Raw genomic sequence first — 21,956 nt, 5'->3', positions numbered from 1 at the left:
AGACAAGATAACTAAAGTTCAAACTGAAAAACTTGACTGGGCTTTTTGAAATGTTCACACATTCTGAATTTTGTGCCAGCAACATGTTCCAAAAAAGTTGAGCCAGGAGCAAGAGGAGACTTGGAAAGTCATTGAATGCTCAAAAACACCTCGTAGGTAGGTTAAATGGTAACAGGTGTACGCACCATGATTGGGTATAAAAGGAGCACTCCTGAGAGGCTCAGTTGTCTAAAGACACTTTCATGTTATGAACTTGTCAGAAACTGGTCCAGCGTTCATCAGCACAGATAACAGGCTAATGTAATCAAAGCTGTGAGCCTGAATGGTGGACTAGACTGCAAGGTTTTTGCCATCAGTTGGTGAGTTTCGCATGCAAAAAAAAAAAAAAAGAAACATGGAGTTTGTTTTGGATTTGAAAATAAAACTTTCATTTAATGTCAAATGTAAACAAACACCATATAAACTTAACAAATACATTTAAATAAAAAATACAATAGCTTATTTAAAGAAAGAAATAAAAATAAATAAATAAGAACTTAGGTTGAATAAGTAAAGTAGGTAACTTAAATCAAAAGGAGTAACAATTTTGTTAAATTTTGTTCTTGCAGAGTTTGCACCCTTTCTCAAGGCATTTTCTTTTACGGGGCTTCCTAAAAAAAAAAAAAAAAAACATATATATATATATATGTATATATATATACATATATATACATATATATATATATGTATATATATATATGTATATATATGGCCTAAAATTGATATCCCGATATATTTTTGCTATATCCTGATACACGATATGTATCACAATATTTTGAAGTGCCCTCTAAGTAGCTGTATTTAATTCGGCCCCAAATGACACTAGTTTGGTGATTAAAATAGACTGTTCTGTTGGATTTTTTAATAAAATTGTATGCAGAAAGTAAAAATCAATATAATGTCAAATTTAGCAGTTTTATTTTGAAATGGACTTTACTCAATCTTTTGCTATTAAATCAAAAATACATAAATCATGAAATACTTGGTCTTTTATAGTGTATGGCCAGTCCTGAAATGTTTTCTGTGTTATGTTTACTATTGCTGATTATAAAATAATTATTTTCGTCATTAACGGTGAAGCAAACCTTCACAAAACTCACCAATCCTGCATGCAGCCAGAGGCCAAAACCCTGCAGTCTAGTCCACCATTCAGGCACAGCTGTGATCACATCTGTGTTGATGAACACTGGACCAGTTTCTGACAAGTTCATGGCATGAGAGCATCTTTAGACCTTATTCAAGAACCTCTCCTGTGTGATCATGGGGGGAAAAAGCTTGTCTGGAGGCGGGAACATTTTAACTACTTGTCAGTGTTTTGAACTGTTAGGCTGAGATAAGTCTCCATTGTTGTGGAGAAGTGGATCACATTTGTCCGCTGCTGGGCCGTCTTCTCTCTGATGTGTACGACTCTGGCAGGGAGTTCTCAGCAAAATGCTCGCACCCAGGCAAATCACGTATTCTGGGTTAAGTGTCTTTATGAGATTTTTAAACCTTGGCTTTTCAGCTGAGCCCATGTCTTTAGCAGCGTGCTGCCGCAGTTATCTTGGAGTCATCTTGCGGCGTATTTTAACGAACACCGCGTGAGTTTGACCTCTTCCTTTTCGAAGTTGAACGACTGCTCATTGCTGCAGATACAGCGCTGTTTTTCGTTGTCCATCTTAAAAGGCATCAAACTAGCTCGCAGTGCTGCTCTGTTTACCTTCAATCGCCCTTGCTTCTCTCGCCGCTGATATAAAAAAAACCTGGCCGCATGTGCAGGAGGTTTCTAGATGGGCGGAGGAGAAAAAGACAGCTCTCTGCTGTCAGAGATGCATTCAGCGACAATGGGAGAAGCAAAACTCCAGTTAGAAATGCACCCTGGCGTCTCAAAACTTCCATATAATTTATCCTCGGTTATTCGCAATATAGTCATTTTAATGATATGCTACATTCACAGAGTGAGGGCAAACAGGTAGCGCCAGAATCTATTTGTGGTGGGCCTAATTTATTTGTGGTGGTCCACCACAAATAAATGAATGTATGGGAAACACTGATATAAACTTTTGGCCATATCGCACAGCACTATGTGAGGGTGTATTAGTGCTTTGGCACTGGTGACTTGCACATCTTTCAACTATTAGTGTCTTCAGTCTCCGGTCACTTACAGTTTTGCAAAAGGAAAGGTGATATAGCACAGTGGTGTACATGCTGTATGTCTCAACTTTGTTGGAACACATTGCAGTCATCAGAATCTGTGAGTATTTGGAAAAAATCTAGATTTTATCAGTTTGAACTCAAAGGATCTTGTCTTTGTGCTGTATTCAACTGAATAGATTTTAAAATCACACGTTCTGCTTCTTGTGTTTTACACAGTGCATTAAGGCAAAATGATCATAACACTGAGGAAAATTCTCCTTGAGCCAGTGGGCCCTTTCCTTTATATCATGCAGTTGGTTTGATGATGATGATGATCATAACTTACTAGTATGTTCTTCTCTGATCTTAAATTAAGTGAAAAACAGTAAAAACTGTCATCATAGTGCCAGAAATCTTCGATTTTGTATTTCTGTGCTGTTTTTCCACAACGTTTGTCCAATATGTAGATCTTCATGCTGTAAAGGACACAAGATTCCAAAACCTGTTCATGTGAAAACAGCTCAGATCTAGTTCTATAATTAGCTGTTTTCTGGTTGTGCAGACATGCAGAGCAGACCATGCTTTGCCCGAGTATTGTGTCAGCAGGAAATGAGCAGCTGACCACATAGCGTCCATCTGTAACCCTTCTGTCTTCCTGTCCCAGGCTGTCCCTGCTCGAGGAGTGGCGTGGCATTCGCGATCAGGCCCTGTCAGAGCTCAGCGGGATTAAGGACTGCATCTTCGTCCACGCCTCGGGCTTTATTGGCGGGAACAAGACGCAGGAAGGAGCCCTGGAGATGGCCCGGAGGACCCTGCAGGCCGCCGCCCAGTCCCCCGCCAACGGAAGCAGCTGAAAACACAGAAAGAGGCGAGGACGGCCAACGGCACATTTTGTTCTCGGGTCGGTCTTTAGAGAGGAGGATTATTGTGTTAGTGTTTTTCTAGCTTGGAGCTTGTTGATCCCAGTCAGGGCTAATGTTGTTTTGTTCTGCCGTGCCAGGTTTAGGATGCTAATGGCAGCCAAATAACCTTGGACCAGTTCCCTAAATACCCATATTCCAACACAAGCTCTCTCTGAATCATAATGTCAACTTTTGTTATTCTTCTCTTCTCTGCCTGTTCATGTAAATGCTGCTCTGATTTGGTTCTTATGAAATAAAACAACAATTTGGAATACACTCTGGTCTTTTACATTTTTGTATGAGCCTAAATCCAGCATTCTGCATGTATCGGCCCTTTTTCACTGTCAGGGAAAATAATTCGGTCTTACTAAGCAGCTCCACCATCCTCAAAGCCGTTACCTTTCAAAGGGGTTGGCTTGTATGGACACCTGGTCACTGGCTCATCCTTTCATTTCCAGCATGCTGACATTAACTGTTTCATTACAAAGAGATGCACACACTTCTTCATCTGGCTCCCACATCAAAGCATCAATAATGGGGCCTCTGGGGAATTAAACTGACCAAAGAGCTGCTCCTTTTGGCAGCCCTACTCCTGATAAGGTGTGTAAGGTGTGTACCAACAGTGTGATGAGACACACTCAATTTCCCCATAATAAAAGTCTGGAGGGATGTGCCATGTGAATGTTCTCATCAATACTCCAGATTTTCTGCTTTACTCCTCACTTATTGCATCCTGCACAGGCCTGCCCTTCTTCTAACCTGTACAACATATTGCACTATTGTTCGGTAATCTCACGTGTGCATTTTATTTCCATCAGACGTTGCAGCAGCAAGCAAATAATTCACATGTTGTTTATTACAGCTGTTACTGTTGCTCTACTTTTCTTCTACCTCATCTATCTTGTGTCGTGTTAAGTGGTGCGGTCTGTTCATTCTTCAGGGAAGACATCCTTTTAGCTATCTTCTTTGTCACTTTTCTCCTTTCTTTTTTTCGCTTTTAATTGAAAAGAGACACTTTTGTGCAATGAATGGATCCTTTCCAGGAATACTGATCATTTTGCTCCCTTTAAGTCTAGAAATTTACAAGACAGCCTGGTGGCAGACTGTTAATCTCTGCAGCCACTCTCACAGACTGTTCATTTGAGACGCTGTATATCTCACAACGGAAATACACGCTAAAATTTCAAAATAAAATCAGATTAAACTTCCATTTAGGGTTAAGGTAAGATTTAGAATACCAAATGTTAAAAGTTAAAAACCTGACCTGCAAAACCTGATTAAAAAAAACATTTTAACACAGCAAGTGTAGCTTACATAGCTCTGTTAGCTGCATAGCTGCATAATGTAGCTACATAGTTAACATAGCTGAAGCTAAGCTCACAAACCAGCTATGTAAGCTACATATCCATATTATCTATGTAGCTAAGTTAGCTTGATCTATGTTTTCTAAATCTTACTTAGCAATTTAATTGAGCTATGTAGCTAACATAGCAAATGTAGCCAAAGGCTCTCACACTCAGATGTTCCACTCAGAGCTCAGTGACTTCAAGTGTGGTACTGTGATGGATGCCACCTTTGCACTAATACTGTTTGTGAAATTTCATCCCTGCTGGATATTCTACAGTCAACTGTAAGTGACATTAGAAAGTGGAAGCATTTAGGAACAACAGCAACTCAGCCATGAAGTGGACGACCGTGTATTGGTAGTAGGAGCAGTGGAAATGTGTTCCTTGGAGTGATGAATCATGCTTCTCTGTTGGCAGTGAGATGGGGGAGTCTTGGTTTAGGAGATGCAAGGAGAACGTTGCCTTCCTGACTGCATTGTGCCAAAAGTGAAGTTTAGTGGAAGAGGGAAAATGGTATGAGGCTGTTTTTCAGGGTTTGGACTAGGCCCCTTCTCTCCAATGAAGGGTAGCCTTAATGCTTAAGCATACCAAGACATTTTGGAAAATGCTATGCTTCCAACTCTGTGGTAACAGTTTGGGGAAGGTCCTTTTCAAACATGCCTGTGCTCCAGTGCACAAAGCAAGGACTATAAAGACATGGTTTAATGACTTTGGTGTCAAAAAACTTAACTGGCCCACATAGAGCCCTGCCCTCAACCTTATCAAGCACCTTTGGGATGAACTGCATCCAGGAGATTGCGAGGCTGGCCTTCTTGCTCAACATCAGTGCCTGACCTTATAAATGCACAACAGAATGAATAGGCAAAAATTCCCACAGAAACAGAAAAAAATCCCACAAGAAAATTAGATTGTGTGCATAAAATTAGAACTGAAACAACAGGAAATTTGTTCACTTTGCTGGGTGTTTAGGGTCCTTTTACATGCCTTTAATAAATCAGCTCATAATCTATCCACTAATCTATATTTAGACTCAAGTTTCAGTTGCTGAGTTATTGCTTCCCTTTCAGCTGTGTATACAGCGGCTATTTTTAATGGCTTCTCAAAGATCCTCTCCTTCTTGCATCTTATTTTCTATGGCATCTTGGTGACACACAAACAACCAGATTTTAGTGTTATTAGCCTGCTCTCTATTGTACTGGATGTGAGCCAAGGTCTCAATCCAATCTATTCACATTTGGGACAGCCTTTTACAGTCACACGTTCCTCTGTGTGATCCCTGCCAAACACTGCTGTGTTGTTTAGGAAGCTGCTGATGATTTCCCACATTACACCTCACTGACAGAGGCAGGGGACGACAAAGGTGTGTTTTTACCGCAGCTCTGTAACTGCACACACGTCTAAGAGGAACACAACAGAGGTGAAAAAAACAGACTTGTAGCCTAATGTGTATTGATTTGAGTTTCCAGCCTCCTCTTTACTCTAGTATGCACAATCTCAGGCTTATTCACTGTCAAGTGCACTTGGCTGATTGCTGAGAACAGGAAATTCGGAGATGGTCTGAGACTATTTTAAAATTCAGTGTCCTCACAAGACTTTTCTTGCTTTTTGTGTATTTTTTATTTATCTTAGCCCCTTTTATGCTCTGGTTTCCCCCCCTTCTACAGAGGCAGACAAACCTTCCAGTGCTGAGTCCTTTCCTGTCACATAAATTACCCACAAAGCAACGTTTCTTTAATACTTTGTTTTGTCAGCAGGGATGGTTTTCTAACAACACAGCAACAAACCTAAACTGTTGTGCTGGTCCTTAGTCGTAAGCATTTTTTTTTTCCAGTGCTGGCAGGTCCCAGTTGGCTTTGCTTTGGAAAAAAAAAGGCCACTGAGAGCCCAAGCAGAACACCTGCCCCCATCCTGACCTGTTGTTAGCGGATTCAATCCCAGGAGACCGACAGGCTGGTTACAAGAAATGCGCCGCTGCTCTCATATCTCCCTCTCCGTCCTGCTCCATCAGACGAGCTCGACTTGCAGTCACAACATGTATTTTGTGTCTTCTGTCCTCCTCTTTCTCTCCTCACGACACAGAAAGTAGACAAAACCATAACTTTGTGCACTCAGGAGTAGATTTCTGCCATCGGCTGTCAGATATTTTCAACTGTCTCTATTGGGTGACAAATTTGTGTGCGGTTTATTCAGTTTTTTCCCCCTCGGAGGATTGCAGACAAACCACACAGATGATGCCCAAACTGCAGGTTTTCCACAAGAGTTCACATTGTCAACATCTTCAGACTGCTACCAGGCCTGAACATGTTTGAGAAACACTCCCTCTAAGATCATCCCAAATGGACTTTACATAACCACCTCCCTGTACGACTTTCCTTTTTAAGTTCTTCTTGCTAAAAATGAAACATCTTTATGTCCCAAAGCTGGGAGTAAACAGACAAACATGTTCAGCTTTTTCCGAATGCTTTCTGATTCTTATAATGCAACTCTTTTGTTCCATTTTTTTAATCTGAGAAAAACAAAACTCATGTTTTCAGCCCTGTCTTCTTTGGCAACAAAGACAATCGTCAAGGGCAAACATTGGCAACATTTGAGCTGTAATTGGAAAAAGAAAAACAATACTTGGAGGATTCTGTATTTAATCTGTCAGAAGTAGAAATGTCTTTGAGATTTGGCAGGACAGGCTGGTGAAGCAGACTTAGGGAGGGAGACGAGGTGCCATCATGGCTGTCAGACCCATCATTTACCCCCCGAGGGATCTTCTGTACATATTCTCATTTCTTATGGAGCAAAGCATAGACAGAAGAGGACACTTGTCCTAGGAACTGAACCTCTATGAATAAGATTTTCCACGTTCAGTGTTTTTTGTTTGTGGTCTTACTATTTATATGGAAATTTGTGACCTCCAGAAATCTCAAGGTTTTCTTGTGTCAAACCTGAGCTTGTCAAGGCTTTATCTGCATGTTGACATTTTCAAATCCCTCCACTTTTAAAACTTGTCATAAGATGTATTTGTGTCTTTTAAGGACTTTACACAGACAAAGATGATGTCTCTTTTTAATTGACCTCTAAACTAAGCCTGGAATATGGAAACAAAGCATTGAAAGTGTAAGGAAGCCCTAGGTGGACATGCAACATACATTTAAACAGTTTTCCTGTTATTCCTGTTGTTTCAGTGTGACCTTGCAACCCTCCTCCACCCCAGCCACCTCCATTACTTTACATTGTGTCCACATCCAGCTGCTTTGTGCCATCCTGCATCCCTTCATCACTAATTGCAAGCGCCTCAAAAGTCCATTCCTTCTCTTATCCTTCTCCTTCACAGTCTGTTGTTTCAGTGTGACCCTGCAACCTTCCTCCACCCCAGCCATCTTCATTACATTGCATTGGTGTCCACGTCCAGCTGCCTTGTGCCATCATTTGTCCCTTCATTGCTTCTTTCATACTCCTTAGAAGTCTTATCCTTCTCTTATCCTTTTCCTTCCATCCCCACCACCAGTGTCTAGACTTCACAGGGAGGTATCCAATTCTCCTGTAGGCCTCACTACCCCTTTAAGTTCATAAAGACATCACGACGGAGCCCATCTGCCAAAGCCATTTCATATTTTCAAATATTTCCACACTTGTAAAATAAAGTATTTTTAAACTCATATTAGGTCTACCCTGATTGAAACTGGTCTAGCTGGTAGTATGGCATATAATTTGGCCTGTCACAGTGGCCAGCCCACTGTTTTCATTTGTCTACTCATTCAAAAATGAATCTTGTCATAATGAGAAAACCAGCTTTGTGATGTCTATCCTTGGATCATGAAAACTAAGCTAAGATCTTCAGAAAACATCTGAAGATATTTTATTGTCACAGAAATATGAGCACAGTTATCTCAGGATAATGATAAAAATGTGTTTATTTCTCAAGAAAACAACCCCAAGTTGCTCATTATCAAAGGAAAATGGTTAAAGTGTGAGTTTGAAAATGTCAAGATGAAGCTTTGGCATGTTTTTACAAAAGTAGCAGAGGTACACAAGGCAATCATGACATTTGTAAGGTCACACATTTCCATAAAGTAGCTGCTTGTGAGAAAATGTCAATTGTAGTAGTTCATCCAAGGACAAGAGATAACTGAGTCAAGAGAATATTGAAGAAAAATAAATAAGATTAACTAAACACAGGAAAAACTGCAATTTTATTTTAGGATATCAAGAAAACCACCAGATATTGTTACAATTTAAGTGTTAACAGAATTTGTGGGTGCACATCCACTTTGGGCTTCCCTTCAGATGCAACTTTACTTTGTTCTTTTTTGTTTCTCTCTGCCACTTTAAATTGTGGCAGCTGTACATGGCAAATATGATGTCGCTAAATTGCTAAAACTTGGTTGCCCCCCTCTTCCCCTGCTGGTCTGCTTTGATGTAAGTACCATCCTTCTGTACTCGAGCACACAAGTGTTACACTAGCATGTAGTCTGATACAGTAGGCCATGGTATGCATGTAGTTGGTTTGCAAATCCACCAAGAAGAAAGAAGAAAAGACACCATGGCAACCACTCGCGTCACCAACATGACATCAGTTTATGCTCAGTGTAGAGTATTTTTGAGATGCAAGCAATGACCATTTTCCTACTTCCACATTTAGCAGCTCAGAGGATGGGAGACATTTAGGACTGCCTCTACAACTCTCCACCCTCACGAGTATCTCATACTTGAGCACAGTTGCATTCACTTCTGCAGACCATGCTAAAGTACACATATAACCTACAGGTGTTTTCACATTAAGCATGATTGTTTTGTATTATGCTTAAACTTGATTGCCCTCCTCCCCTCTCCCCCTGTTGGCAATCCATGCCTGAGAACACCTAGATACAGCCAGATACATCTGTGAAAAGATGGATGCAGATGGATTGCTGATCTGCCAAGAAGAAGAGAGAAGAAGACAAACATGACAGCCACTCAAGGATGCTATGGACCTAGTCAGGTCAGGTATGGGAGCATATGTCAGTTCAGCACTTCGTTGCAACAACTTTGGCCCTGTGCTGCTCAAGCCTCCTTATGGCTATTTTCCAGGCCTGTGCCAGGTCCATGCCCATTCTCTTCAATAGGAAACGTTTGGGAAAAGGCAGAGGATTTGAAAAAGACTCGGAGTGTGATTGGATGAACGTTCTGTCTGTCACATCTCTACGGGCCAATCAGAGCAACAAAACACGCACGATGGAGGTCAGATATGGAGGAGAAACTTGTTGATTTGTGGCAACAAAATGAGTATTTAACAGCACGCAACTGTAAAACCGACCATCGATGAACTAACAAGGGAGCTGGCCCGAAATCACAACCATATTGGACTTAGCATGTAGCTAACAGCTAACCGCAGAAACTTCTTCACGGTCACATTTCATCAAGCGGGATTTGGTGATTTGAGAGACGAGATCAGGATGAGACTTTGGTGGTCAGTGAACAGAATCTGTTGTAGTGTGGTGTGCTGAGTCAATCCTCTTGTTCAATACCACACACTAAACGAGTAAGACGTAAAATTAGAGATTATTTGTCACAGTGTGGAGTCTCTCAAATTGATAAGATTTAAAAGATCTCCCTTTCAAAGTGAGGAAACATTAGTTTTTACAGCCTTATCTCCAGATTTTTTAATAAACTAGTGAGTGTGTTATTATTTTAGCTCAAATCAAATTTTGATCTACTCAGAGCAGACAGCCCCACCCCCAGGCTTTTGATGCTCCTCCTCTAGGGGGGGCCCGGACCTGGGAACTAATGCTTTCAACAACCTTGCACCTTTTTAAGTGCAGGTCTCTGAAGGTGACATCTTTCCCTCTACTATATATATATATTTATTTCTAGTGTGCCACGTTTCCCTTTACCTGCCTGGGATTGTGAGATAGTTGCAGGAAGAAATGGCAGTGAGAATTACATTATATCTACAGGTAATTAAGTTATTATGTCGTGTGGGTAACAAATGCTTTCTAAGCAAGCTGACACTAATACTACCTAAAGTGGGGACGATAAAAAAGGGTAAAGACTAGAGACACACCTCCTCCTGTGTTTGTCCCTACACTCACATGGAGAGAGACAGGAAAAGAGAAAGAGAGGGAGAGAGAGGAGAGTTTGCCCCACATCTTTGTTGCTATAACTACCCTGTGCTTCCTCAGTCAGAGATGAAGCCGTCTGCTCGCGACGGAGCAGTCACAGATCCTCTACTGACGCTCCCCGCGCAGTTTCTCACTGATGTATTTACACCAAAGAAGAAGATGAAGATATCCGGTCTGGCGTCGGGAAACAGAGGAAGAAAAACTTAGACGGAATTTATATATATATATATTTTTTCCAGCTATTTGATCCTAAAAACAAAGGATTTAACAGGTAAATAACCTTTCTTTTTTTAAGCTAACATTTATGTTCGTGCTTAAAATCACTATTATCGTAAAATATCTATTTTTAATAATGTCTCGATTACTTTTTAAGTGTTAGGTTACTGTTGTCAGTTAGCTTATATATTTATTCAAAATTTGCATTAACTTTTAATTTTAGTCTCTTTTTTAAACTTATACTTTCGTATTAAAACTTGCTAAAAAAAATCGACAAAACAAAACCTCCATGTTTGTTTGTATTCCCTTTCCTTCCTTTAGCTTTACAGCTGTTTTACTTGTCCCCCCTTTTGTTTCTTTATGACGGTCCAAGTGACCTGTTTGACCTAGAATAATGTAATTTAGGGTCTAAATGAGATTTTCTCGAACATGTTTTGTCTTCACTGCGGATGACCTTATAAAATAGGTATGATACTTAAAATGACCTCTGACGCAGGGAGCAGCCCTTTGTTCTGTCTCATTTTGTTGGAAATATTCTAAATAGTGGCATTAGCATTTGCTGGCAGTCTCCATTCTTGTCTTTGTCATTCCCCCTTCATAATTATGCAGCAGCTGATAATTTGTGTAAATTGTGAATTTGCATGTATCTGGATTCACTAACAGGAAGAGCTAATGAGGGTTAACTCTTCCAATAAGGGGGACAATAAAGTCTTCACCCCGGTTTCATCCTGGGGCCATTTGATGGGCATATCAGGGTTGTCACTCAGACACCTTTTAAACATATCAAGCAAAATCTAGGCCACTGTGAGTGTGCTGTCTGTGAGGGAGAACAAAGGTGCGTGACTGCTTTGATTGTATTATAAAGAGGAGGGGAAAGAGGAGCATGTTCAAGAGGATTTAATCAGATTCAAGTAGTGCTTCAGTGGAAAAACACAGTATTTTGTTGGAAAAAAAACACCTGATAGATTGTTGAAAAAGTCAACATTTTGTAGACTTACATAGGATAAAATAGACTCAAAGGCAGTAGTGTATATGAAAATGTCATTGTATTCAAACCAGACTGGCTTTGTGAGAAATAACTTTTACCTCCTTGAGCAGATGCAAACCCTGTCTTCTCTCTCGCTCTGTCACTTATTGACACCCTGGGACGCCAGCAGGATTGATGCTGTGGCAGTTAATAGTGTAGCAGGCAATACTCGGACCATCGATCCCACTCTTTTTCAAGCCCCCTCCTCCTACTGTGGATGATGATTAAGGAGCTATGGCATCATGGGAAAATAAATAGAAGGATAAATGAGATGAACATGTATCGATGGGTGTAATGTGATGCTTTTCTTCTGCTCTGGTAGATAAGAAACAGCAGGGAAGGGAAATGGGAGGACCCCAGATGGTCATGTGTAATGATTTGTGTCCTTTTAATACAGAACTGCAGGGGTTTTTTTTATAGTTATGATAGATTCCCGGCACAGACATGCAGTGTCTCATTTTGCCGTATTTATCAAATAAACAAGTTTATGCTCATTACAGCATTGATCTCTTTTACACATATCTCAACCCCTCCTGTCAGGATTCATAAACGCATTTAAAGGGAACATACTGATGTATTTTTCTTTCCATCTGTTAGATTCTCCCGGTGTGCCCGTGTACGTGTCTGGTTGGGACCCTGAGTGTGTCGGGGGGCTATGGTGAGGCCATGTACACAGGCTGGTGTGAGGAGAGACGTACCAGCAGCACTGGAGGTAACGGATTGGGTCTCCCTTCATGGCTGTGCGTATCACTCTTCTTCTTTGCCCTGTGGGGCCAAGCATCCCCGCAGTGCCCGGACAGCTGCCACTGCGCCTGGGATACAGCCACAGTGCTGTGCTCAGACGCAGACCTGCGGGAGATCCCAGAAGGAATCCCTCCAGACACCGTATCCCTGCACCTTGAACGAAATTACATCCGGAACATCCCTGAGAGTGCCTTCAGTGACCTGGTTCACCTGCGGGACCTGTACCTGTCCCACAACCGCATCGACTCACTGGCCTCGGGGGCCCTGCGACACCTGGGGCCTGAGCTACGCCTGCTGGATCTCTCCCACAACCAGCTGAGGCAGGCGAGCAGGGAGGAGTTTGGCTCCACTCGGGCAAAGACTCGCCTCTACCACAACCCCTGGCACTGTGACTGCGCCCTCCAGGAGTTGATGGAGACTCTGAACCTGGAGCCTGAGACAGTGAACGGGATCATTTGTGAGAGCTCCGTGCGAGGGGTGGGTGAGGGGAGCAGGTGGGAGGATCCTGGATCACTTGGGGAGCACGCAGGTCAGCCACTGGTCAAACTGTTGGATTCTGGGGTGAATTTCTGCAGCCTGCAGAGGAAAACCACAGATGTAGCCATGCTGGTGACCATGTTTGTGTGGTTTTTTATGGTCATTGTATATGTGGTGTACTATGTGAGGCAAAATCAAGCTGAAGCCCGCAGACATTTGGAGTACCTGAAGAGTTTGCCCAGCCCACGCAAGACCCCCACAGAGACAGACACTTTGAGCACTGGATTCTGAGCTCTTGCTCAAATTTAATTTAAAATGACTTCTAATCCATCCTGTTTTAATGTAGAGCGACTGCTTGACTTCAAAAATACTGTGTGGATTTACTGTAAGCCGACTGTGGAAGATACTGATAAAAAAAGAAACGAGTTTTACTGCTGTTTCCTAGTGATAACAACATTTGTTACGTTTGAGGCTCCTCCATGTCTTTCTTGATATTTCTTTACCCATGCTTTTCTTATAATAACATACCATACAAAGTGAATGCTGGTTGACTTATTCTTCCCTTCATCGAGAGAGAAGAGAAAAAAAATGAAAAGTGCAGCAGAAGATAAAAGGGTGAAATACGAAAAAGAAAACTCTTTGAACTTTACAACCTTCTTATTCCCTCTGTAGTTCCTCCTTCTTCTCCCATCATGCCTCACGTCACACCGTGGTCTGTTTTATCTTTCATTAAGCTCTAATTAGAAGTCTTTGACCAACTGACCCTTAATGAACACTTAAAAGGCTCCAATCAGCTGGAGGGTGTTTATCAGGTCATATAGGAGAGTGTGCAAGCCCAGGATATCTGTCTTCGTCTAATTGCTTGTCTCAGTTGTGTATGTTTGTGTGTACATAGTTATGTCCATAATTAATTTGTTTGCACTGAATTTGCATGGATGCTTTGTAAGCTTTTCCCTGTTCATTCTCGCTAAGCCAGTTACTTGAGTGCCAACAGAGAAACACAGATCTAAATTTATTCTCAGGAAGCCATTATAGCCGGAGGTAAACGTTTGTATCCGTCCATGCTGCAGCAGTCGCTGTTTGGACAGCTTAGTGCACACAAAGCTGCAGCAAATTGGCAAAGAGAAATTCAGCCAGATTTAGACCTGAAATCTTTGTTAGAAAATGAATTAATGAAATCATTTATCCCAATGAAAGCTGTTATTGTAGCTTTAATTAATCTCTTGAGCTGAGCCATCTCCCATTTTCCACAGGCTGTACCTTAATTGATTTTTTTTTCTTGCCTATTTAAGAATATCAAGCTCTGTGTTCTGCCTAATTTATAGAAAATCTGGATTGGCAGCTCCTCTCTAGATCAAGTGAAATTGTAATAATCATATTTATTACAGTAAAAACAATCATAACTTCTTGGACTATTAACATTTTTCGATATTAAAAATCTGAACTGCAAAAAGCCTGTTTATCAGTTGAAGTTCCTTGTCTTTAGCTGAATAGTAACATATGTGGGTTTCATAACCCAAACAAGGGCTCACTCACCTAAACTGAGGGACTACAATGTTACTGACATAAAAAAGCGTCAGAAACATGCTACTAGCTCATTACTTTACCACTTTTCTCTCTGTCAGTAACCTACAAATTGTACAAATTGGGGCACTAAAGCCTTAAAAAAAAAAAAAAAAACTTAAATGTCACACTCAGGGTGGGAGTTCAATGCTACCTGTTAACTGGGTTCTAGTTTGCAAGAAATGTGAAAGTAGGGAGTTTAACAAATCTCCTTTTTACAATGTATCGTTATAATTTTTCTTATAGAAAAATACAGTAATATTAGGCCCATTTTCAGGGTAAAACGCCTTTTCTAAAGCACATTTGCTACTGTTAGACAACAGCTAACTATTGCTCATTACCTACTGTTAGACATCAGCTAACTGTAGCATATCAGCTACTGTTAGAAAATAGCTAACTATTGCTCATTACCTACTGCTAGACAACAGGTAACTGTAGCATATCTGCTACTATTAGAAAAGAGCTAACTGTTGCTCATAACTTACTGTAAGACATCAGCTAACTGTAGCATTTCTGCTACTGCTAGACAACAGCTAACTGTAGCATACTTGCTTCTGTTAGATAACAGCTAACTGTAGCATAGCTGCTACTGTTAGACAACAGCTAACTGTAGCTTATCTGTTTCTGTTAAACAACGGGTAACTGTAGCTTATCTGCTACTGCTAGACAACAAGTAACTGTAGCTTATCTGCTACTGTTAGACAACAGGTAACTAGCATATCTGCAGCTGTTAGACAACAGCTAACTGTAGCTTATCTGCTACTGTTAGACAACAGGTAACTGTAGCATATCTGCTACTGTTAGACAACAGGTAACTGTAGCATATCTGCTACTGTTAGACAACAGTTAAGTGTAGCTTATCTACTACTGTTAGACAACAGCTAACTGTAGCCTTTCTGCAGCTGTTAGACAACAGGTAACTGTAGCATATCTGTTACTGTTAGACAACAGCTTACTGAAGCAAATAAATTACTGTTAGACAGCAGGGAACTGTAGGAAATTAATCACTGTTAGGTAACAGCTCACTGTACCTAATTAGTGTCAGATAACAGTTACTGTTAGATAACAGCTAACTGTAACTGTAGTGCATTAGCTACGGTGAGATTATAGTTAACTGTAGCACATTGGCTATGGTAAAATTATAGCTAAGTGTAACTATTAGCTACTGTCATACAAGGTAATTGTAGTACACTTCTGTAAGCCAACAGCTAACTCTAGCATATTCGCTAGTGCTAGATTATAACTAGCTGTAGCACATTGTCTACAGTTTGATTAAAGCCAACTGTTGCATAGGAACTAACTATCAAAGTGAACTTGCTAGCTAGGAAGCTGCTGAATGCCTCAATCAGTTATTACTTGAAATATTGATGAAGTCTCAAATTCAAAGCTAACAGTAATAAGATTTGCTTTAGGTACTCATGCCAGTGAGGCTTAGGTTTGAAACCAAAATGTTAGCTGTTGTAAAACAGTAGAATGGTTTCTCCAATGTGCTGTTTTCCTTTGAAACATAAGTAATGTTTCTTAAGATATTTCCATCATTTTTTCGGTTTGGGATCAGTCTATAAGATAATAAAATTCCCTACATTTGACTAGCCAAAAAAAATTCCAGATCAAGGCAACCTGTAAAAGCTTTGGCAAACCTTTTTTTTTAATTAATGATAATCGCTCATTTTTGTCTCTGGTCTCTGTTTTGCTGTCTTTAAAAAGATCATCAAAATTCTTGTTTTCCATGACTTCTATAGATTCATCTTATTTATTTGCAAATAGCAAATTGAAGCATAATAGCACACTAACCTTGGATTGTCTTTTAACCTTAGCATGTTATTCATATCATTGTTAGCACATTCGCATACTGTTGTTAACATTAGCTCCAAGCTCCTTCATGTGCAGCTGCACAGAGCAGCTAGCTGTGAACTCTGTTAATCATGTGTCTTCAGTTGGTGGCGAAATGTACTATAAAAAACCCATTAAATGTTCATGGATGTAATAAAGCCAATTTCATGTATCCGTTGGGTTGGGAAATGCTGAAGAAAAATCTAGAATAGGACAACTTTCTGTGTACTGTAACGTGCTAAATGTTGTTTCCTAGCTTTGTAATTCACAAAGCAGGACTGGTTTAAGTTTGTGTTGTTCAGGATTAAGATATGCTGTGAATTAGAGATAGAATCTGTCAAACTTTGAGAAAAATGATGTTGCATTTTGGTGGGAGGACCACAGGCTTGAAGGTTTGAGAAAAGAGTTGGATATTTGTCTTGTGACTTTTAAAAGACATTGTTCATAAACCTGTCATGAAACGTTGATGTAACTTAAAAATCTGCTGAATGTACATCTCATGTTGATGTCCTCAAGAGTCTCTTAACTGACATCTATCATTAATGAAAACCCCTTTCACTTGCTAAGCTACAAACTAAGCCAGAATTCAAGAAAACAGGCATGTCCTCTGTGTGGATTTTTCTGTAGGTTTTTATTACTGATGATTGTAATTCTGTCCAAATTATTTGTTTTCTCCTCTGTTTGTATTCCATTCACACAGAAGATAAGTCGTTGAACAAAAACCATTATGCCAGCCTATCAAATGGCGATTTCAGGAAAAACAGCAGACAGAAAATAAAAGAAACATTGCTCTACTTTGTTCATAGAAATGCTTCTACCTTTTATTGCTACTACAAGCTGAAAAGGCAAAAATGAAGAGAAGTAACAGAGGTATAGAAAGACAGCATCAGTTCACTGATTGAGCTGATTGTGGTTGGCAGTGTTTCCTATTTCTACCCTACCATGCTATTTAACAACTATGTTACATTCATGTAAAGCATACATGATATCACCACTTCCTCCTGCGATGCTTTCTTTGTTTTCTCCTTAAAATCAAAAATGGCCCCAGCGTTCATCCACTTATCTGCCTTTTCTTGAAATCTGAGGTGTTTCTCCCCCTGTTAATATATCATTACCACAGATGGTCAAGGCAGGGCAAAGTGTCTTTTCTTAACAAAAATGTTTTTTTTATTTCTTTGGAATGAGTCAAACCACTGCCCCAAAATATTTCAACATGGGGGAGAACAAATAAAAGGTATAAATAAAACCAAACTTCAGCCTGGTACTTGGTTTTGTCTTTTATTTTCCAATTTACATTAATTAAAACGTAACAAAAACAAGTCATGATCATAATAATAATAATATAATAATGCTATTATTATTAATAATAGTACTATTATTAATAATAAAAAAATATACACAACCTCACACAAACGCACCCTCTGCACTGGCTGGAGAACCAGAGCAACAAAGTCAAACACACCCTGTATCTCTTCATATGTGTTTCTGTGTGAGTGAGAGAGAACGTGTATGCCGGGGCAGAGGGCAGGCGCCGTGTGAGGGGAGGGGGCTGATGGGAGGAAGTAGAGAGGGACAGGGGAAAATGGGGGCAGCAGACTGGGCTTCAATGACCAACAAGTTGGTCATACTGATAATCGCTTATGATGCGGGTTAGATTCAGGGGAAAAAGGCCGTAGGTGGATTTGCGACTTTTTTGGCGTGAGGTAGCTTTGATATATCAAAACAAAAGGGGAAAAAATTAGATCTGCTCCCAAATTTGACATGCCTCTCTGATGACATTCATCATGGGCATGCTGGTTTTCATTTTGGTGTTGAAGCAGGAGGGTGGGGTGAGGCAGGGGCAACTTTCAGCACTGAAATTCAAAAACCCCAGGCTGAAATGCACCCTTTAAGAAACTGTATATGTATACAAACATATACATATATACACTACAAAGGAGTATCTGGTTGTTAAAAAATACAGACTGTTTTACAACAATAGCACCATTGATTTTTATTATAATACACAGTAACTTTTTGATACACACTGTGGTGGTAGAAATAGGAACACCTGCACTTTCTACATAAGCTAGATTTTTGGTTTCAAAGAGATATGTTTGCTTTAGTGGAAACAGGATAGACGGGGTGTGAGGAAAGAGGAGGAAGTAAGAGAGGAATTTGGTGGAATACGGTCTATTTAAATATGTGTAAGTGGGCTTTTATTACTTAGCAACAGTCCTAACACACCTGGGACCCAAACCTAAACAATAAATAAATAACACCAACACATTTTTCTCTCTCTAGTTCCCTGGCATGTTCCCGTACTCTCCTACTTCCTCCTCCTTGTTCATTGGATAGGGTAGGTGGGGCAGTCGCTGTGAGAAAAAAGGGGCTTTTGGGGGTATGGGGGCTGTCCATAAAGAAACTTTAGGGGTCAGGGGATGACTAGAGGCAACGCTGGATGAATCACAGATGACAGTTGCTGGTGCCATTCAGTGCAGATATCCTACGGAGTTCGACTTGGAAAAAAAGCACTTTTTACTTAGAAAAAAGTCCCATTTTAAAAAAAGTGTCTTGATTTTTCTTTTTCACTCTTTTCTCCTTTATCTGAAGTGTGCTCCTCTCTTATTCTATTTCTTTATTTTTCCACTTCTTTCTTTCTCTTCTTTTGCATCCCTCGTTCTTTACAAGAAGCAGACTGCTCCAACTTCAACTCCAAATTCCTGGTCTGCACCACCTATATCCATGGGGGCAATGTCCACAATGGGCAGACGAGAGGTCTTCTGCGATCTGTATTCAATCACCGTCTTGCCCCACTGTCCCGTGTGTTTCTGTGGAGAGGAAAAAACATAAGGGCTGTTAAATGAACTATGACTTTCTCCAAATTACAGAGGATAAGAGGGCTTCAGAGACTAAAAGATGATGCTTAACATCTGCCGAGACACAAAAGGGAAACTGATCAATTTAGCATCATTTTAAGTCTCTTTATCTATCGATGTACACTTGATTCAGTTGATTTCACTCCTGTATTTGCATGAAATATCAACATCCTGTACACTATCTTACCGTGCAGCCGTCCTCCAGCACGCTGTAGGTGAAGCGGCTGTTGCCCTCGGCTCTGATCTCCACGTCGTTGGAGCCCTGCAGCAGCACGGCCTTCTTCAGGTTGCCTGTGGAGGCGTCCATGTAGGCCACGCTGTTCTTACAGTGGTAGGTGAGGTTCTGAGAGGCCTCTGTGGACAGCAGTCTCAGGAATGTCATCTGGATGGCAGCAGTGTTGGGTGCTAGGCTGTCATCGCCATAGCTGAACTGTAGTGGCCCGCAGGGAGGGAGAATGAGGTGAGAATAACAGTATCACTCATACTGGCTGTTAAAGATGATTTCCATATTAACATGTGAAGCTGTTTTGGTTCTAAGACAAACCACCAGGCTTTTTATTATTTATATGTTAATTGTAATGTTTTTATATAAATGGAAAAAGTTAGTTTATCCAATAATGAAGCACTCCCCTGTATTTGAGACAATGATTGTATAAAAGATGGGCAACAAGGAAGATTCCGAAAAGTGAAGCCAAAACATCAGAGCTCCCCCTACTGGCTGCTAGCAAAATAGATAATAATCTCCACGTCCTTCAAGTAAGGAAATGGGTCAAACTATGAAAAAAAAGGTTTTTCTCAAACAAAAACAAATGTTCTCATTTAATTAGCCATGACTGATGAACGCTGTGCTATGGAGGAACTATGAGAGAAAACAGAAACCTTACACAAGAGTAGTCTAATTCTTCATAACCATGAATATCTGCCTCAAGAATCTGTTCTACATGGACGATGCCGACCTGATTTATGCCATGTCTTTACAAGTTAAACAGGTGTTTTGGTTGTTTAGTAGGAGTGGGATATTAAAACCTCAACTCCACTAGCTGACCGCTACTGCAGAAACTGCAGCAACAAATGACTTCAGCATTGCACAATGACAATGCCTGTCTCACAGGGCATTTTGGCTTCACTTTTGCACAACCAGAGGAGATGGAGAAGTGTCATCCATCTTTGTATATAGTAAATTATTGGGATAAGTGACAACAAATCTGCCCACAGGTACAAATAAAGTAACCTCAGTCTGAATGGTGTCCTGCCAGCTAGATGGGAAACTATCATTGATAGCTTTAATATACTCTACACTGTAAAAAATGAATATTAGGGCCCAAAATAAAATAGTTAAGTAACATGTTTCACAGCTTTATTTTAGATGAGGGGCCCAACTTGATACTTCGTTGACTTTAAGTTGATCTAGCATGCTCATTGCTAAAAATGTTGAGTTGGCAGAAATATTTTCAATAGAAAAATATGTTTCAGTTGGCTCAAAAAAAGTAGCGGAGCAAGCTATTTAAGTTGAGCCCCCAGAAAATGCTGGTTCACCTGGAACATATCTTACATAGTTAAAGAAACTCAATATATATTACGTTGTATCAACTAGTTGAGTTATCAAAAGTACACCTAATACTTCATGATTTTTTCACTTAATATTAAGCGAGTTGGATTTTTTTACACTTTAAATCTGAAATTTTTAGATTTTTTAATTTTCCTGCACACCTGACATTTGTTGAAAGGAAGAAAAAACTGAAAACTGAGTTTAAGGTAATGAAAATACTGAATATAATGTAACTACACACAAATGTAAAACAGTGGGTGTAAAATCAAACAACATAAAATATTAGGTCACCCAAAATACACTTTTTATGTTCTCTTAAGAATGAACATTTTCAACAAAGCATTCCCAATGCTTTCGATGGAAATGACCATTAGACCTGGATTTAAGCCAATTATTATCAAATTACAATACAAATAGAAGACGGTGTTTCTTTATAGCCCAGCTGATAGTAAATATAGATGAAAAACATGCTGATTCTTACGTGATATCCTCCATTCATCGTCTCTCCGAACCAGACGTGTTTGCGGTCCTTGCTCTTGCTGGACCACCAGTTCTTGCGAGGAATGTTTGAAGGCTTGGGCTGGACACAGGACTCTCCAGTCTCCATGTTGCAGAAGACTTTGATAGCATCGATGGTGCAGCCCTGGTTGGGGTCAATCCAGTACTCTCCTACAGAACAAAACAAGTATTTTATGATGTTTCTTGGGCTCAATAAAATCAAATGGGGACAGTACAAGAATTTAAAGCACAATCATAAAATCTAAAAACAGAGTCTGTATCATCTACTTCCACGCCAGAACTGAATAAACATTTTTCCTAAACTTGAAATGCCAACATCATTTGTCACCTCTCATCTTTCTGCTCCATCCTGTCACGCTAATTTGTTCAATTCCTCTCTATGTCACTCACCGCTCTTCCAGTCGGGATGACAGAGCTTCAGGTCTCTGCAGGTGCGAGCTGGGTTCTTCTTTGATCCCTCAGGGCTGCGGATGTTCTCAATCTGGTTGTTGAGGGATTTGAGGGTGGCGTCGACCTCGGCGTCGTGCTGACGGAGGTTTCCAGAAGCCTGGTCGGCTCTCATGTACCTGAGAGGATCGGGAGCCTTCTCAGTCTGACCCAGACCGGCGAAAGCAGACATGTCGATGCCAGGGCCAGGGGGACCAGGAGGACCAGGGGGTCCGGGGTTTCCAGGGGGACC

The 21,956-nt window shown here is 40.5% G+C and overlaps 3 protein-coding genes across 3 annotated transcripts in view; 2 read left to right on the top strand and 1 right to left on the bottom strand.

Annotated features, from left to right (window-relative positions):
- myg1 (myg1 exonuclease) overlaps positions 1 to 3,332 on the top strand; it is a 35,545-nt gene extending 32,213 nt beyond the window's left edge. The window contains exon 7 of the mRNA XM_041777944.1: positions 2,819 to 3,332. Within this exon, the coding sequence (XP_041633878.1) occupies positions 2,819 to 3,008 (190 nt within the window). The 3' untranslated portion in view covers positions 3,009 to 3,332. The remainder of the gene's footprint in view (positions 1 to 2,818) is intronic.
- Positions 3,333 to 10,568: 7,236 nt separating this feature from the next.
- On the top strand, positions 10,569 to 13,246 carry LOC121506393 (leucine-rich repeat-containing protein 3-like). Its single transcript, XM_041782183.1, has 2 exons — positions 10,569 to 10,762; positions 12,332 to 13,246. Exon 2 carries the CDS (start codon positions 12,401 to 12,403, stop codon positions 13,244 to 13,246), a length of 846 nt encoding a protein of 281 aa, XP_041638117.1. The 5' UTR covers positions 10,569 to 10,762; positions 12,332 to 12,400.
- A 5,736-nt stretch (positions 13,247 to 18,982) lies between these two features.
- col2a1b (collagen, type II, alpha 1b) overlaps positions 18,983 to 21,956 on the bottom strand; it is an 82,333-nt gene continuing 79,359 nt past the window's right edge. Inside the window, exons 51-54 of the mRNA XM_041782172.1 lie at positions 21,668 to 21,956; positions 21,240 to 21,427; positions 19,397 to 19,639; positions 18,983 to 19,161 (exon numbers count right to left, since the gene is read on the bottom strand). Coding sequence (XP_041638106.1) covers positions 19,015 to 19,161; positions 19,397 to 19,639; positions 21,240 to 21,427; positions 21,668 to 21,956 — 867 coding nt within the window. The 3' untranslated portion in view covers positions 18,983 to 19,014. The remainder of the gene's footprint in view (positions 19,162 to 19,396; positions 19,640 to 21,239; positions 21,428 to 21,667) is intronic.

This window comes from Cheilinus undulatus, linkage group 3, assembly GCF_018320785.1.
Source record: "Cheilinus undulatus linkage group 3, ASM1832078v1, whole genome shotgun sequence".
NCBI lineage: Eukaryota > Metazoa > Chordata > Actinopteri > Labriformes > Labridae > Cheilinus > Cheilinus undulatus.
The sequence above is the reverse complement of the archived record's forward strand: the minus strand, read 5'-3'. Positions and strand labels throughout refer to the sequence as shown.

Coding starts and splice junctions, on each gene's coding strand:
- LOC121506393 (XM_041782183.1), top strand. CDS start 12,401: ATGTACACAGGCTGGTGTGAGGAGAGACGTACCAGCAGCACTGGAGGT.